The 16,401-nt window shown below is 35.9% G+C and overlaps 1 protein-coding gene across 1 annotated transcript in view; it reads right to left on the bottom strand.

The window, feature by feature from the left end:
- The window catches only part of LOC140845598 (protein TASOR 2-like), a gene marked incomplete at its 5' end in the record, with an annotated part of 55,111 nt that extends 39,167 nt beyond the window's left edge, over window positions 1–15,944 (bottom strand). Inside the window, 6 exon segments of the mRNA XM_073220187.1 lie at window positions 7,630–7,702; window positions 8,531–8,598; window positions 8,601–8,625; window positions 8,913–9,058; window positions 15,814–15,916; window positions 15,918–15,944. Of these exon segments, the coding sequence (XP_073076288.1) occupies window positions 7,630–7,702; window positions 8,531–8,598; window positions 8,601–8,625; window positions 8,913–9,058; window positions 15,814–15,916; window positions 15,918–15,944 (442 nt within the window).
- Window positions 15,945–16,401: the final 457 nt, after the last annotated feature.

Here is a 16,401-nt window from a genome sequence, read left to right as displayed (position 1 = left end):
ATACTAGCTCACAAAAAGAGCCTCAGTAAATTCCAAAATATTGAAATTCTACCAACCAATTTTTCAGACCACAAAGGTATGAAAGTAGAAATAAATTCTACAAAGAAAACAAAAAGGCTCACAAACACATGGAGGCTTAACAACATGCTACTAAATAATCAATGGATCAATGAACAAATCAAAATAGAGATCAAGGAATATATAGAAACAAACGACAACAACAACACTAAGCCCCAACTTCTGTGGGATGCAGCGAAAGCAGTCTTAAGAGGAAAGTATATAGCAATCCAGGCACACTTGAAGAAGGAAGAACAATCCCAAATGAATAGTCTAACATCACAATTATTAAAACTGGAAAAAGAAGAACAAAGGAGGCCTAAAGTCAGCAGAAGGAGGGACATAATAAAGATCAGAGAAGAAATAAACAAAATTGAGAAGAATAAAACAATAGCAAAAATCAACGAAACCAAGAGCTGGTTCTTTGAGAAAATAAACAAAATAGATAAGCCTCTAGCCCAACTTATTAAGAGAAAAAGAGAGTCAACACAAATCAACATAATCAGAAATGAGAATAGAAAAATCACGACAGACTCCACAGAAATACAAAGAATTATTAAAGACTACTATGAAAACCTATATGCCAACAAGCTGGAAAACCTAGAAGAAATGGAAAACTTCCTAGAAAAATACAACCTCCCAAGACTGACCAAGGAAGAAACACAAAAGTTAAACAAACCAATTACAAGCAAAGAAATTGAAACAGTAATCAAAAAACTACCCAAGAACAAAACCCCGGGGCCGGACGGATTTACCTCGGAATTTTATCAGACACACAGAGAAGACATAATACCCATTCTCCTTAAAGTGTTCCACAAAATAGAAGAAGAGGGAATACTCCCAAACTCATTCTATGAAGCCAACATCACCCTAATACCAAAACCAGGAAAAGACCCCACCAAAAAAGAAAATTACAGACCAATATCCCTGATGAATGTAGATGCAAAAATACTCAATAAAATATTAGCAAACAGAATTCAACAGTATATCAAAAGGATCATACACCATGACCAAGTGGGGTTCATCCCAGGGATGCAAGGATGGTACAACATTCGAAAATCCATCAACATCATCCACCACATCAACAAAAAGAAAGACAAAAACCACATGATCATCTCCATAGATGCTGAAAAAGCATTTGACAAAATTCAACATCCATTCATGATAAAAACTCTCAGCAAAATGGGAATAGAGGGCAAGTACCTCAACATAATAAAGGCCATATATGATAAACCCACAGCCAGCATTATATTGAACAGCGAAAAGCTGAAAGCATTTCCACTGAGATCGGGAACCAGACAGGGATGCCCACTCTCCCCACTGTTATTTAACGTAGTACTGGAGGTCCTAGCCACGGCAATCAGACAAAACAAAGAAATACAAGGAATCCAGATTGGTAAAGAAGAAGTTAAACTGTCACTATTTGCAGATGATATGATACTGTACATAAAAAACCCTAAAGACTCCACTCCAAAACTACTAGAACTGATATCGGAATACAGCAAAGTTGCAGGATACAAAATTAACACACAGAAATCTGTAGCTTTCCTATACACTAACAATGAATCAATAGAAAGAGAAATCAGGAAAACAATTCCATTCACCATTGCATCAAAAAGAATAAAATACCTAGGAATAAACCTAACCAAAGAAGTGAAAGACTTATACTCTGAAAACTACAAGTCACTCTTAAGAGAAATTAAAGGGGACACTAACAAATGGAAACTCATCCCATGCTCATGGCTAGGAAGAATTAATATCGTCAAAATGGCCATCCTGCCCAAAGCAATATACAGATTTGATGCAATCCCTCTCAAATTACCAGCAACATTCTTCAATGAATTGGAACAAATAATTCAAAAATTCATATGGAAACACCAAAGACCACGAATAGCCAAAGCAATCCTGAAAAAGAAGAATAAAGTAGGGGGGATCTCACTCCCCAACTTCAAGCTCTACTACAAAGCCATAGTAATCAAGACAATTTGGTACTGGCACAAGAACAGAGCCACAGACCAGTGGAACAGATTAGAGACCCCAGAAATTTACCCAAACATATATGGTCAATTAATATTTGATAAAGGAGCCATGGACATACAATGGCAAAATGACAGTCTCTTCAACAGATGGTGCTGGCAAAACTGGACAGCTACATGTAGGAGAATGAAACTGGACCATTGTCTAACCCCATATACAAAGGTAAACTCAAAATGGATCAAAGACCTGAATGTAAGGCATGAAACCATTAAACTCTTGGAAAAAAACATAGGCAAAAACCTCTTAGACATAAACATGAGTGATCTCTTCTTGAACATATCTCCCTGGGCAAGGAAAACAACAGCAAAAATGAGCAAGTGGGACTACATTAAGCTGAAAAGCTTCTGTACAGCGAAAGACACCATCAATAGAACAAAAAGGAACCCTACAATATGGGAGAATATATTTGAAAATGACAGATCCGATAAAGGCTTGACGTCCAGAATATATAAAGAGCTCACACGCCTCAACAAACAAAAAACAAATAATCCAATTAAAAAATGGGCAGAGGAACTGAACAGACAGTTCTCCAAAAAAGAAATACAGATGGCCAAGAGACACATGAAAAGATGCTCCACATCGCTAATTATCAGAGAAATGCAAATTAAAACTACAATGAGGTATCACCTCACACCAGTAAGGATAGCTGCCATCCAAAAGACAAACAACAACAAATGTTGGCGAGGCTGCGGAGAAAGGGGAACCCTCCTACACTGCTGGTGGGAATGTAAATTAGTTCAACCATTGTGGAAAACAGTATGGAGGTGCATCAAAATGCTCAAAACAGACCTACCATTTGACCCAGGAATTCCACTCCTAGGAATTTACCCTAAGAACGCAGCGATCAAGTTTGAGAAAGACAGATGTACTCCTATGTTTATCGCAGCACTATTTACAATAGCCAAGAATTGGAAGCAACCTAAATGTCCATCGGTAGATGAATGGATAAAGAAGATGTGGTACATATACACAATGGAATACTACTCAGCCATAAGAAGTGGAAAAATCCAACCATTTGCAGCAACATGGATGGAGCTGGAGAGTATTATGCTCAGTGAAATAAGCCAAGCGGAGAAAGAGAAATACCAAATGATTTCACTCATCTGAGGAGTATAGGAACAAAGGAAAAGCTGAAGGAACAAAACAGCAGTGGAATTACAGAACCCAAAAATGGACTAACAGGTACCAAAGGGAAAGGAACTGGGGAGGATGGGTGGGCAGGGAGGGATAAGGGGGGGGAAGAAGAAGGGTGGTAATAAGATTAGCATGCATGTGTGGGGAGGGAGCAAGGGGAGGGTGGGCTGCACAACACAGAGAGGACAAGTAGCGACTCTACAACATTTTGCTAAGCTGATGGACAGTAACCGTAATGTGGTTGTTAGGGGGGACCTGATATAGGGGAGAGCATAGTAAACATAGTATTCTTCATGTAAGTGTAGATTAAAAATTAAAAAAAAAAAAAAAGAAAGAAAGAAAGAAAGAAAGAAAGAAAAGGGGGATTACTCCTTAACAGGATAAAACTATTGGTAAATCCAAGATCAACACATGCTTTAAATATACTTAATGTTGATCACTTAAAGGGTGTCAGATGATCAGCTATGGAGGTACTCTTTTCTGATAATATTCCTTTCTCTTAATATAAAAAAAAAAAAAAAAAAAAAGCAGTTACTGTGTGCTGACCTCCAATGAGTTCTGCACAGTGGTATAGAGGGCATGTCAAAGTGTGGGCAAAGGGTCTGTTTGTTTCTATGCAGAAGATCAAGGCCTAGCTTGGATACCCAGAAAATGAACTAAGATACGATATGAGGAGGAGCTTCCGGCATCAGCACTCTCTGGAGGACTCGTGCCGGGGGATGATCATCAAAAAGCTTCCACAGGGATCCGGACCATGCTGCGGTTGTGGCTGCATCCAGCCCACCGTCTCCTGGACTTGCCATAAGAAGGAGGAGGGAGATGTCTAGGCTGGCATGTGCATACAGTGAGACAACGAATTTGACCGTATCTGTACTGTTGGAACTCAACCAGGAGTTGGGAGGGGTGCAAGGTGTAGCACTCCAAAATCTCATGACTATAGACTATCTATGGTTAAAAGAACATATGGGATGTGAACAGATCCCAGAAATGGGCTGCTTTAATTTGTCTGATGGTTCAAGTACAGTTGGACAATATCCATCATATCATAGATAAATTTTCACAAATGCCTAGGGTGCCTAAATGGTTTTCTTGGATTCACTGGAGATGGATGGTAATTATAGATTTGCTTTGTTTATGTCACCGTATTCCTATTATGTTAATATGTGAGTGCAAATTAGTTAGTAGTTTAAAATCTATACATGCTTAAGGTACTCTACAAGAAGATATGTCAAAGAAATAATCAATCCTCCCATGTTTTCTTCCATATGCTACCTCTATAGCTTTCCTTCTTCCTTCCTAATTACAACCCTTCAATAGAATTTGTGCCTCATATCGAATTTACCGAGTATCATAATTCCTCCAGGTGGTAAAGATACCTCGAGACAAGTGCTGGGCATAGAAGCCACAGGGCATAAATCTGCAAAGAAGTAAAAAGCTAACCTTTGCAAACAATATGGCTTCTCTCTCACTTACCAACTTTACATTTCCCTGTATGGCCCCAGAAGATGACTGGTTAGCCAGAGACGGGTAAGATTCCTCAAGGGAGGAACAACCTAAGACAGGCACAGTCGCAGGGGGGCCATCAGGTGAGAATTTGGGGATCAACAGAGGTGAGGCTCAGAACCTCACCCCCCCTGCTTTGAGAGAAATCTTCTGCATCCGTGGATGTCTTGCTGCCCTTGTCTAGCCTGGATTAATACTTAGTCCATAGGCACACACCTGATCATCTGATCATCTACATTTGCCTTCTTACAGCACTAAACTATGTTTTCTACCTTTATCTTGCATCTACCTACCACTTCAGCATTTTATTAAAAATAAAAATAATAATAATAATAGGAGAAATGTGGGATCAACATATAAATCAAGTACAAAAATCAAACGAATATTCATATTTGACCTGATTGTTTATAGGTCATATTGCATGATCAAAACCGAAAGTTTCTGTGATGACTGCCCTTGTACTGTTCACCATGTAAGAATTTATTCACTATGTAAGAATTCGTTCACCATGTAAGAACTTGTTCGTTATGCTTCAGAAGATTGGAGACTGACGAGAATTAGGCTTGAGATGGATTAATGATTGTACATTGAGCGTTGACCCCCCTATACTGAATTTTATTGTTGTTAACAACCATTTGATCAATAAATATGAGAGATGCCCTCTCAAAAAAAAAAAAAAAAAGATCAATAAGCTTTTAAAATTATAGAACACTACATGAACATAAAGCATCACTATTAGACACACAGAACTATCTGTTTCTATTTAAGCCAAATTATAAAATACACACAGGCAGTAGTGCTACCTTGTTAACAGTCCCAGGCTAGTGTTTAAGAAGCATGTGTGTATGTGTGTTCATCAGGAACAGTCCAGCTTCTACTTCACCACCCTATTCAAGTCAGCCTCTCAAACATCAACAATAAAATCACGGGACTGTAGTACTGTAGAAAAATGGTCTTGTTTTTTTAGAGATATAAGCTGAGGTGTCTCCTTGTAATTTACTTATGAATTTGTCGGTGAAAACAAAATAATAATGATCTAAACAAATGAAGAGAATAATGCAAACAATTACCTGGTAGACCCAGGTGATAAGTGATTATACCCTGCTCTCTGCTTTTTCTATGTTACCACTTATCATAATGAAATGGGGGGGAGGAAAAGAAAAGGGGAGAGGAAAAAAAGATTTTATGTGAAAGTGTTATCGGGGTTATGAATTTATCCCCTTGCCATGTCCTTTAAAGGAGCTGAAAGTAAGTTTTAAGAAACTTTTGTTTTAACAGAGAGCTACTGTAAGACCCAGCAATTCTACTCCTAGGTATGCATCCAAAAGAAATAAAAACACTAGTCTACACAAAAATTTGTACATGAATGTACATTGCAGCATTTTCATAATTCAAAAGTAGAAACAACCAAATGCCCACCAGCTGCTGAATGGATAAAGAAAATGCAGTATAAACATACAATGATATATCATTCAGCCCAAAAGGGAATAAGTACTGGTACATACTACAACATGGATGAACCTCAAAAACACTAAGTATAAGACATAAGTCACAAAAAATTACAGATGATTTCAACCACAGGCAAATCCATACAGGCAAAAAGTAGATTAGCGGCTGCCTAGGTTGGTGGTTGTGAGGCATGAGGAGTCACTGCTGACATACGGTGTTTCTTTGGGTGATGAAAAGAGTTTAAAATTGACAGTGGTGATGCTTGCACAACCTTGTGAATACACTAAAAAACACTGAAATTGTACACTGTAAATGGGTGAATTGTATGGTATGTGAATTTTGTCTCTACAAAGCTGTAGTTGAAAAAAAAAAGTCAGCAGGAATCTAGCAATAAAGCCCAGTCTCGCAGTCCTCTTCTCCAAATTCTGCATCTGCCACTAATACCCTTCCTTTGGTTCTTCTGCTTTCTGTAAAATCACGTCCTGATTCTTCATCAGCGGGACTGTTCTCAACTCTTTCTCCCTCTATCCATCTCCCCATCTCCCCACCCTTTACTCCCATAATGATCCCAAAGCTCTATTCTTTGCCATCTTTTCCTTTTACACTGTTTCAAGTAACAGAATTTTTGGCTTCACTAACACACACCCCACTGCCACCACCTTTGAGCCTCAAATCTCCAGTCCTAATCCCTTTTCCTACTATTTTTTACCACCACCAGGTTATCTTTCAGAAACACTTAAGAAAAACTCACAATTTTTCAAATTTAACTCATGAAGGTAGTAGTGCCCATTTACTGAGGGTTTAATAGGTTTACATTCTGGGCTAATGTAATATAGTATTACATGTTAGTGTTAGTGTATTACTGAGGCTAATATATAGTCTCATGTAATCCACACAACAAACCTAGATAACAGTTCATTTTACAGTGGAGGAAACTGAAGCTTAAAGACATGCAGTGCTAATCCACATTCTTAACCACAAGATCACCTTTCTCTTTTAGCTTATTAGCCCTCCTACCATTCTCCTCTGGTTGTCTCTACTCTACTAATAATATCATTGGTGTGTAAGTTTAAAACCTTTTGATTACTTCCTTTCTCTTCCTCCTCACATTCCATAGTTGCCAAGTTTGGTCAGTTTTATTCTCTATTCCTCCTGCCATTAGGTAGTCTGGAAGAGATCACTTGCTAGCCGCAATGACTATACTAATCTCCTGGCACTTGAAAGGCATCTTCTGTATCTTTTCTAGTCCAAACAACCTTTAAAAAAAGTTCTGATCATTTAAGTCCTACTAGGAAACCTGAAGTCTTAGACTCAAACCTCATTTATATCTTTAAATTGTGATTCTAATGACTAGTCATCATTACTATATTGCTTTTAATATACTTATCTTATGAAATTAACTAAAACCGACCTCATCTTGTAAAGAAGAGATGCTTATTTCAGACTTACCTTTTGCTGGGTCACCCAATGTGGTAACAGCACTGCTGCCAACATGGAGTCCACGCTGACATACCAACTTCGCCTTTAAACAGAAGAGAGCACTTTGCTTATCAGTTTTGGGAGAGGCAATAAAATAACACTTTCAAATAAATACAGGATCTCTACACTGTATGTATTCATGGCACAAAACCAAGCTTAAGTCAGGTTATTGTGTTTTGGTTAATAGTTAAAAGTTTTTCATCAAGTTTCACCATTTCTGTTAGCAAAAATGTCACCATGAAAACCAAATTAAGCAAACCTATAGGTAAGTCTTCTCTTGAAGATTTCTTTTCAATTACAGTTTTAGAAGTACTAAATTTGAAAATGTCTCATCCTCAAATGCCTTTTTTAGTATAAATCCATAGCATATCTTATTTGGAAGTAGTTGATTAAGTAAATAAACTCTTCCGGTCTTATTATGTAATTGTTAATTACTATATAAATGTTAATTATTCTTAAAATTAATCTACCCTTGTTCCTTAAAAGTCATGGACTCAACCAAAATACACTCTCTGAATTTGAGTCAGATTATAGATTACTATATTGTTAAAATTGTACCTAGGAAGCCATACACATCTTTGGAAACATGCCCTATACACAGCAGTCTCCTCTCACATTTTAGGTACGAGCAACAGTATGGCTGCTCAATCTTCAAAGACAAGCATGAACAACTCCAAGGAAATAAAATGCTGGGAGAGTTCTCCTAATTCACAAAACCATGTAACTTAAACCTGAAAAACCTCCATAAGAAACACAAAGTATCTATGTAAACCATGATCCAGAATGGAGAAATATCCATTCACCCCATTAATGACATCAGTTTTGTTCACTAATACCACAAAATTAATTTCCTACAGTCTAATTCCCTCACCTGGTTTTCCGTTTCAGACAGAAGAAATCCGTAAGTTTCTTTAAGGTCTTCCTCAGTATAGTTATTTGTTTTTTTTCTTGGTAAAAAGTTTTGTACTATGTAAAAGAGAAAATAACCAAATGCTATAAACATGTTATTCTGCTTTGCAAATCAATTTTTAAAAACACATCATCTGAATCCCTCCTGCTAAAAGACTAATGAAATAAGACTCTTTTTCTATTCCCTGAATATATTGCCTTTCAAGTGACTATTTCCAAGGATCTTTTATCTCATCTGAAAAGTGATAGCTAAAAAGAACTAGGCTTACATACCAAAAACGATGGGTCTACTTCTTTAAAACTAAAATAAAACTAACACACAGAGTGTGTACCAAGCACCTCACCTCATTTAAGAAAATGTCATTTTTCACCAAAGTCACTTGACTGTACTGAAAACCATGCTCAGATGCAGAGTCCAAGTAAGAAGTATGGAGAATTGAAACTGCCCTCTGGAAGAGAGAGTCTGAACTCAAGGATACCGTCTCAAAAACTGTAAAACACAAACAAAAATAACACAACTGTTTAAGATAACCAAAGGATGAGGTTCAAAGTGGCACACTAAAAATCACTGAATACTTCATCTGTACTGCTCTTTCCTGTATACCTCAGACTTCTACAATGCGTTTGGGCTACCATATCTGTATATCCTAACAGACCTCTCATGTGAAGAAAATAATCTGAATGGATTGCAAAAGGGTAAATTACTTTAAATATTAAGAGCAAAATAAACCCTGCCAGACCCCACAGGCCTTTTGGTTTAAGCTGCGTGCATGGCTGATAAAAACAGATGCAACCATAGTATCAAGTTGTTGGTCAGTAATCACTGAGACCAGTGTTTTTCATCCAAGTCTTTTGCTGTTGTTTTTGTTAAAGTATCACTGATACACAATCTTATGATGGTTTCAAATAAACAACACAGTGGTTTCAACATTCACCCATACTATCAAGTCCTCACCCTCTCCATTGCAGTCACTGTCTATCAAGGCAGTGAGATGTTACAGTCATTAATTGTCTTCTCTAATGCTGTACTGCCTTCCCCATGACCTACCTATACCTATATTGTGATTGAAAATTATAGTGCCCCTTAATCCCCTTCTCCCTTCCCACCCATCCCTTTGGTAACCACTAGTCCCTTTCTCAGTGTCTGTGAGTCTACTGCTATTTTCTCTTTCTGTTTTCCTTTTTTTTATACTCCATAAATGAGTGAGATCATTTGTTATTTGTTTTTCTATGCCTGGCTTATTTCACTGAGCATAATACCCTCTAGATCCATCCATGTTACTACAAATGGAAGTAGTCTTCTTTTCTTTTTGTGGCTGAATAATATTCCATTGCATATATATACCATATCTTCTTTATCCATTCACTTTTCATGGACACTTAGGTTGCTTTCATATCTTGGCTATTGTAAATAGTGCTGCAATAAACATTGCGGTGTGTACATCTCTTCAAATCAAGGATCTTGTTTTCTTCAGGTAAATTCATAGGAGAGGAATCACTGGGTCAAATGGTGTTTCTGTTTTTAGTTTTTTGAGGAACCTCCATATTGCTTTCCACAATGGCTGAACCAATTTACATTCCCACCAACGGTGTAGGAGGGTTTCCCCTTCTGTGCATCCTCACCAGCATTTGTTGCTTATCTTTTGGATGTTGGCCATCCTAACTGGGGTGAGGTGATATTTTATTGTGGTTTTTACTTGCATTTCCCTGATGATTAGTGATGTGGGGCATATTTTCATGTGCCTGTTGGTCTTCCATATTTCTTCTTTGGAGAAGTGTCTGTTCAGATCCTCTACCCATTTTTTAATTGGGTATTTGCTTTTTGGGTGTTCAGGTGTGTGAGTTCTTTATATATTTTGGATGTTAACCCTTCATTGGATAAATTGTTGATGAATATATTCTCCCACACAATAGGAGGCCTTTTTGTTCTGCTGATGGTGTCCTTTGTTATATAGAAGCTTTTTAATTTGATGTAGTCCCACTTGTTCTTGTTTGTTTGTTTCCCTTGCCCAAGGAGATATGTTCAGGAAAAGTTGCTCATGTTTATATGCAAGAGATTTTTGCCTATGTTTTCTTCTAAGAATTTTATGGTTTCACAACTCACTTTCAGGTTTTTGATCCATTTCGAGTTTGCTTTTGTGTATGGAGTTAGACAGTAACCCAGTCCCATTCTGTTAGATGTAGCTGTCCAGTTTTCCCAGCACCAGCTGCTGAAGAGGTTGTCTTTTCTCCATTATATATTCATGGTTCCCTTATCATATATTAATTGACCATACATGTGTGAGTTTATATCTGGGTTTTCTATTCTGTTACATTCATCAATCTATGGGCCTGTTCTTATGCCAGTACCAAATTGTTTTGATTACTGTGGCTTTGTAGTAGAGCTTGAAGTTAGGGAGCATAATCCCCCCAGCTTTGTTCTTCTTTCTCAGGATTGCTTTGGCTATATGGGGTCTTTTGTGGTTCCATATGAATTTTAGAACTATTTGTTCTAATTTGTTTAAGAATGCTGTTGGTATTTTGATAGGAATTGCATTGAATCTGTAGATTGCTTTAGACAGGATGGCCATTTTGACAATATTAATTCTTCCTATTCATGAGCATGGGATGTGTTTCCATTTATTGGTGTCTTCTTTAATTTCTCTCATGCGTGTCTTTACTTTTCAGAGTATAGGTTTTTCACCTCCTTTGTTAGGTTTATTCCTAGGTATTTTATTCTTTTGGATGCAATTATAAATGGCATTGTTTTCCTGATTTCTCTTTCTGCTAATTTACTGTTTGTATATAGGAATGTAATAGATTTGTGTATATTAGTTTTGTATCCTGCAACTTTGCTGAATTCAGGTATTAGTTCTAATCATTTTTTGGTGGAGTTTGTAGGGTTTTCTCTGTATGATATCATATCATCTGCAAACAGTGAAAGTTCAACTTCTTCCTTACCAATCTGGATGCCCCTTTTATTTCTTTGTGTTGTCTGATTGCCATGGCTAGGACCTCCAGTATTATGTTGAATAAAAGTGGTGAGAGTGGGCATCCTTGTCTTGTTCCTGACCTTAAGAGGAAAAGCTTTCAGTTTTTCACTGTTAAGTATGACATTGGCTGTGGGTTTATAGTATATGGCCTTTCTTATGCTGAGGTACTTGCCCTCTATACCCATTTTGTTGAGAGTGTTTATCATGAATGGATGTTGAATTCTGTCAAATGTTTTTTCAGCATCTATTGACATGATGTGATTTTGTCCTTTTTGTTGATGTGGTTTATGATGTTGATTGATTTTTGAATATTGTACCATCCTTGCATCCGTGGAATAAATCCCACTTGGTCATGATGGATGATCTTTTTGATGTATTTTTGAATTCAGTTTGCTAATATTTTGTTGAGGATTTTTGCAACTATGTTCATCGGGGATATTGGTCTGTATATTTTTTTTGTGGTATCTTTGGTTTGGTATTAGAGTGATGCCAGCTGGCCTCACAGAATGAGTTGGAAGTATTCCCTCCTCTTCTACTTTTTTGAATACTTTAAGAAGGATGGGTATTAGCTCTTCTTTAAATGCTTGATAAAATTCAATCATGAAGCCATCTCATCCAGAAATTTTTTTAATCTATGCCACATTTTGATAAAGTACCCTTCCCATCTTCTCACCAAATCCCCAAGTCTGTTAGGTCCTTAGAGGCCTACTATAGCACACTCAGCAGACACATTAGAAGTTATTGTATCTTTGGGGTTTCCTCACCAGCCCAAGCACACCTATTAAACTTTACGTTTAGGGGTTCTATTATTAAATCATTTTTTTTTCATTTTACAAAAATAAAACTTCCCTTTTTTTTTTTAAAGTGCTTTTTTCAAACCATACCATGTGCTATCCCAGAGATTCTGCCATGGCCCTCCCACAAGGGGCGTGTTTCCTCATTGAGAATTACCAACTCTATCCAATCTTCTCTTGATTGAGACTTTGTACCTTTTCATTTCACAAGTCTTCACTTTGGCAAGAACTGAGCTTAATGAATTCACATAACATTTAACCATTTAATTTGTTCATTCCATTCAATTTGTATCCTCTCTATTCTATTTAACAAGGTTGAGGCAGGAAGGTACAAACTATAAATAATAAAAAGAATGAATAATATATATAGCACCGGAAGTTTTGGTCATATAGTATAAATAAGTATATTAACATGGATTCCTGCTTTTCCCAGAACTCTGTCAATTACACTAAGGTTAAAGAAAAAAAGAACATTTTATTTAAAATGAGAAGGAAAAAAAACTAGATTGTTAGAGAAATGAAAAAAAACATTTCAGTGAAATCAATCTGAACTGTCCTAACACGTCCATTTATCAAGGTAATTTAAAAATACTGTAATACATAGCATCAGAAATGAAAGATTATAAATAGCAAGGAAGAAAACACAAGAGGATGAAACACTTAAGAATATTTTGAAGTTCGTATGTCTGAACTAAATCAATTGTTTTACTTTTTGTCAGTTTCACTTCCTCTTTTTGTATCAGTATACCAGTGGTGTAAAAAATATGGATATTCTAAAGAGATTCAAAGAGCAAAAGACCAGTGATAATAACCACGGTTTTCTTTAGCGGCACTTCTCAAACTGGGAAGCCTATGCTTTTGCAAATTCATCTCATAAATAACTTATACAGCTAGCTGAAATGCAAAGCTGGATTCCTTTAAAAATTATAATTTTGGAAATCTTGTATTTAATTATTTTTTAAAAGGTGATATAATACTTAAAAATCTAAGTATATATACTCTTAAGCTAAATATTTAAGAAATACATTGCTTACAGTGAAAAAAATAAAAGTTGTTGCAGCTTTGGAAATGAATATCCTATGATTATTAACTTCTCTAAATTCTACAAGATGGTAATAGATAGGCTCAGATTTTAAGTTTTGTAAATACTGAATACTATATATACACCCATTTTTTAGTGTTACTGCACAGTGAACAAAATTGTGAGAAATTGTGTAATTAAAAAAACCGCAATCAATGAAGCTACCTACCTAACACAGAGGTTCCCAAATAACATATAGGTGGTCAGAGAAGGCTTCATTTACACCAATGTGGGCAGTACTTACTGTTCCCAATAAAGGAATGAATAAAGGTAAAGATTTACAATAAACAAAGAGGAACAAGTAGGAAATGAATTCTTCTGTGCTTATTATTATTTCTTTTTCCCTAAAACTACTCATGGTTAAAATGCTTCCACCTTTAGGTTAGCATTCTCCAGATAGCAATATATTTATAAAAGCAATAATTTTATGGCTCACAGAAGGAAAAGCATATTAAAAGCAAAGTTGTTGGAAAACCACAATAAATCTTGATTCTTTCATGACTTCATAATAAATAACCTGAATTAATACTTTCAAGAAAGCACAAGTTGCCTGGCTTATCAATAAGGAGATGAAAATCTTATTGAGAATTATTTGGCATTCTCTTTTCTTACACCATGCACTTTCTTTTTTTTTTCCTTATCAGCAGTAAGCATTTATTAAGCAGTTACTACACACTGCTATTTTTTTCTGCACCATGCACTTCGATTTAAGACTCTAACTCTTGTAAAAAACAGTAAGAGCACTAAATGAATGGTCTCATTTTTGCCGAGGAAAACACATGCTTTATTTAAACATTAAAGGTTATCAGAGTATTATGAAAATCGAGAGGGGGCTATTTCACAAAGAAACCTAGAACAATATCTAAGAAGGTAACTGGAAAAGTGTCTGTGAAGTGTGGAGAGCATCCCTTAGGGCTCAAGTGGCCAACAGAGAGTATGTGGAGGAATGTAAATGGCTCTGGAGAATGAGTTAAAACTCTTTCCGTAGCATCTGTCTTTGGGCACATTTCTCTGCTATTTGTGGATTCAATGCTAAAAGTTAAGACAAGCTTGACGCTAGCTGGACTCTGCTCAAATCTGCCTTTTTCTCAAATTCCATCAGAGACACTGAGTGTCTGAGTTTGGACATTTTTTTCTCTCTTTAATTACTAGTAAGAGGAATTAGAAAATTATAAACCAATTTCTGATGTTATACCACAGGTACCTATTTCCCATTCTAGAAGCATGTGGTCTAAAAGCAAATAATGAGATGAACTAATGCTACCATCCTTCCTAGGTATCAGAATAATTCTTACAAAGATCAGCCACTTCTCCATCTTTCCAGGACTTTCATGACCACATCTCCTGTTTGTTCAGTAAGCAAGAGCACTCATCAGAGACAGAAACACTCAGAACCCAACAATATCTGCCATTAAAGGCTCTTTTTAGTATTTCCTATAGATGGGCTACAATCTACATATGTTCAAGTATAGAGGCATTGCTATTATAGTATAATCTATGCATTACCATAGTATTATTTATGTCTAAGTAGGCCATCTGACAGTAGTTGATGGAAGAGCCCATTTCCTTAGCTAACCCTAAAATTTATTACCCTTTACTTTTAAGATATTAAAGGATTGCCAGTTTAAGATAGATGCAAATTTTTTAGAACATGATTTGTCAGGACCTAACAAAAACTTCAAGTGCATACCAAATAACCATTCCATTTCTGGAATACTAGCATGAGTACACGGATGCATCTACAAGGGTGTCCTATACACCAGCATCTGTAATAGTAAAAATACTCGAGATCATCTAAATTGCCATAAACAGAGGAACACCTGGCAACCACTAAATAAAAACCAAGTAAATCTGTACATATTGACATATAAAGATATCTACCATATACCCTTGAGTAACATGCATTATTACATAATGCTATTTTGGTTAAAAAAAAGACACATTAAAAATTATGTGTTTGAAAATATACAGAAAAAGATCTAGAAAGATAGGGAACCAAACTGTTGACAGTTCAAACCAATGATTACTGAGATTGGGAAGTGGATAAAAGGGGAACTTAAAATTTCACCTTACATACACTGCTACAATTCAGGTTTTTCTTACATAAGCATGTATTATTTCTACTATTTAAAATATCTCAGTTCAAAAATTAGGTGAAATGAGCCATAATTTCAATGAAATACAAATAGAGAAGAACATTTACCTTTTCTGAAGCAATCTGGTAACTTAATCACCTATCAATTTTGAACTAATGATTTTAAGAAATTTGTTTCCATTGGAAATTATAAGTTTTTAAGAAGTCCTTTCATTTTACATGATCTAAGTTAAAATTTTAAAAATTGTACTGCTCTACTTTGATTCATTAGTAATAACTTATGGCATTAAGTTTAATACCCACTCTCTTCTGATATGAACCCTGTCTCGGTCTTCTCTAAAAAAGAATGTAGCTGGGAGGGTGGTCTTAATTCATTTTCATCAAGTATACCCCCAGAATTCTTGACAATAGTTCTGTTCTCTGTTAATGTCATAAATGCTAAAATGAAAGAAGAAAAAAATTAAGCCATTAAGTGAAAAGTCCTACTTATGACATATTTACTATTTTAAGAAATGTTACTGAGCATCTAATTTGCATTATGTACAATTCTGTTATGTTTACCCCCTTTTTAAGTCTTCAGAGCTATATGCTAAATTTTCACTGCATAAAATGAAGCGCTTCTCATCCAACATAATTTAAGTTTTAAAGAAAATTTTGTTCACAGAAATGAATTATGTTATATAGGAATCATTTCTGCCTCACTGAAAATCTTTCAAAAGCAACAGTAGACTGTAAAACTACATCCATATTCTACTGGTTGGTGGTAATAAAATCAAATAGAAAACAATTAGGTAAATCTCTCCCCACCCCCAAATTAGTAGTATATGATCATCCAGGCATTAAATAAAACTATTAGTGGTACCTATTACATATCCAGTACTGTGCTATACC

The sequence above is a fragment of the Manis javanica genome, chromosome 2 (genome assembly GCF_040802235.1).
Source record: "Manis javanica isolate MJ-LG chromosome 2, MJ_LKY, whole genome shotgun sequence".
Lineage (NCBI taxonomy): Eukaryota > Metazoa > Chordata > Mammalia > Pholidota > Manidae > Manis > Manis javanica.
The sequence above is the reverse complement of the archived record's forward strand: the minus strand, read 5'-3'. Positions and strand labels throughout refer to the sequence as shown.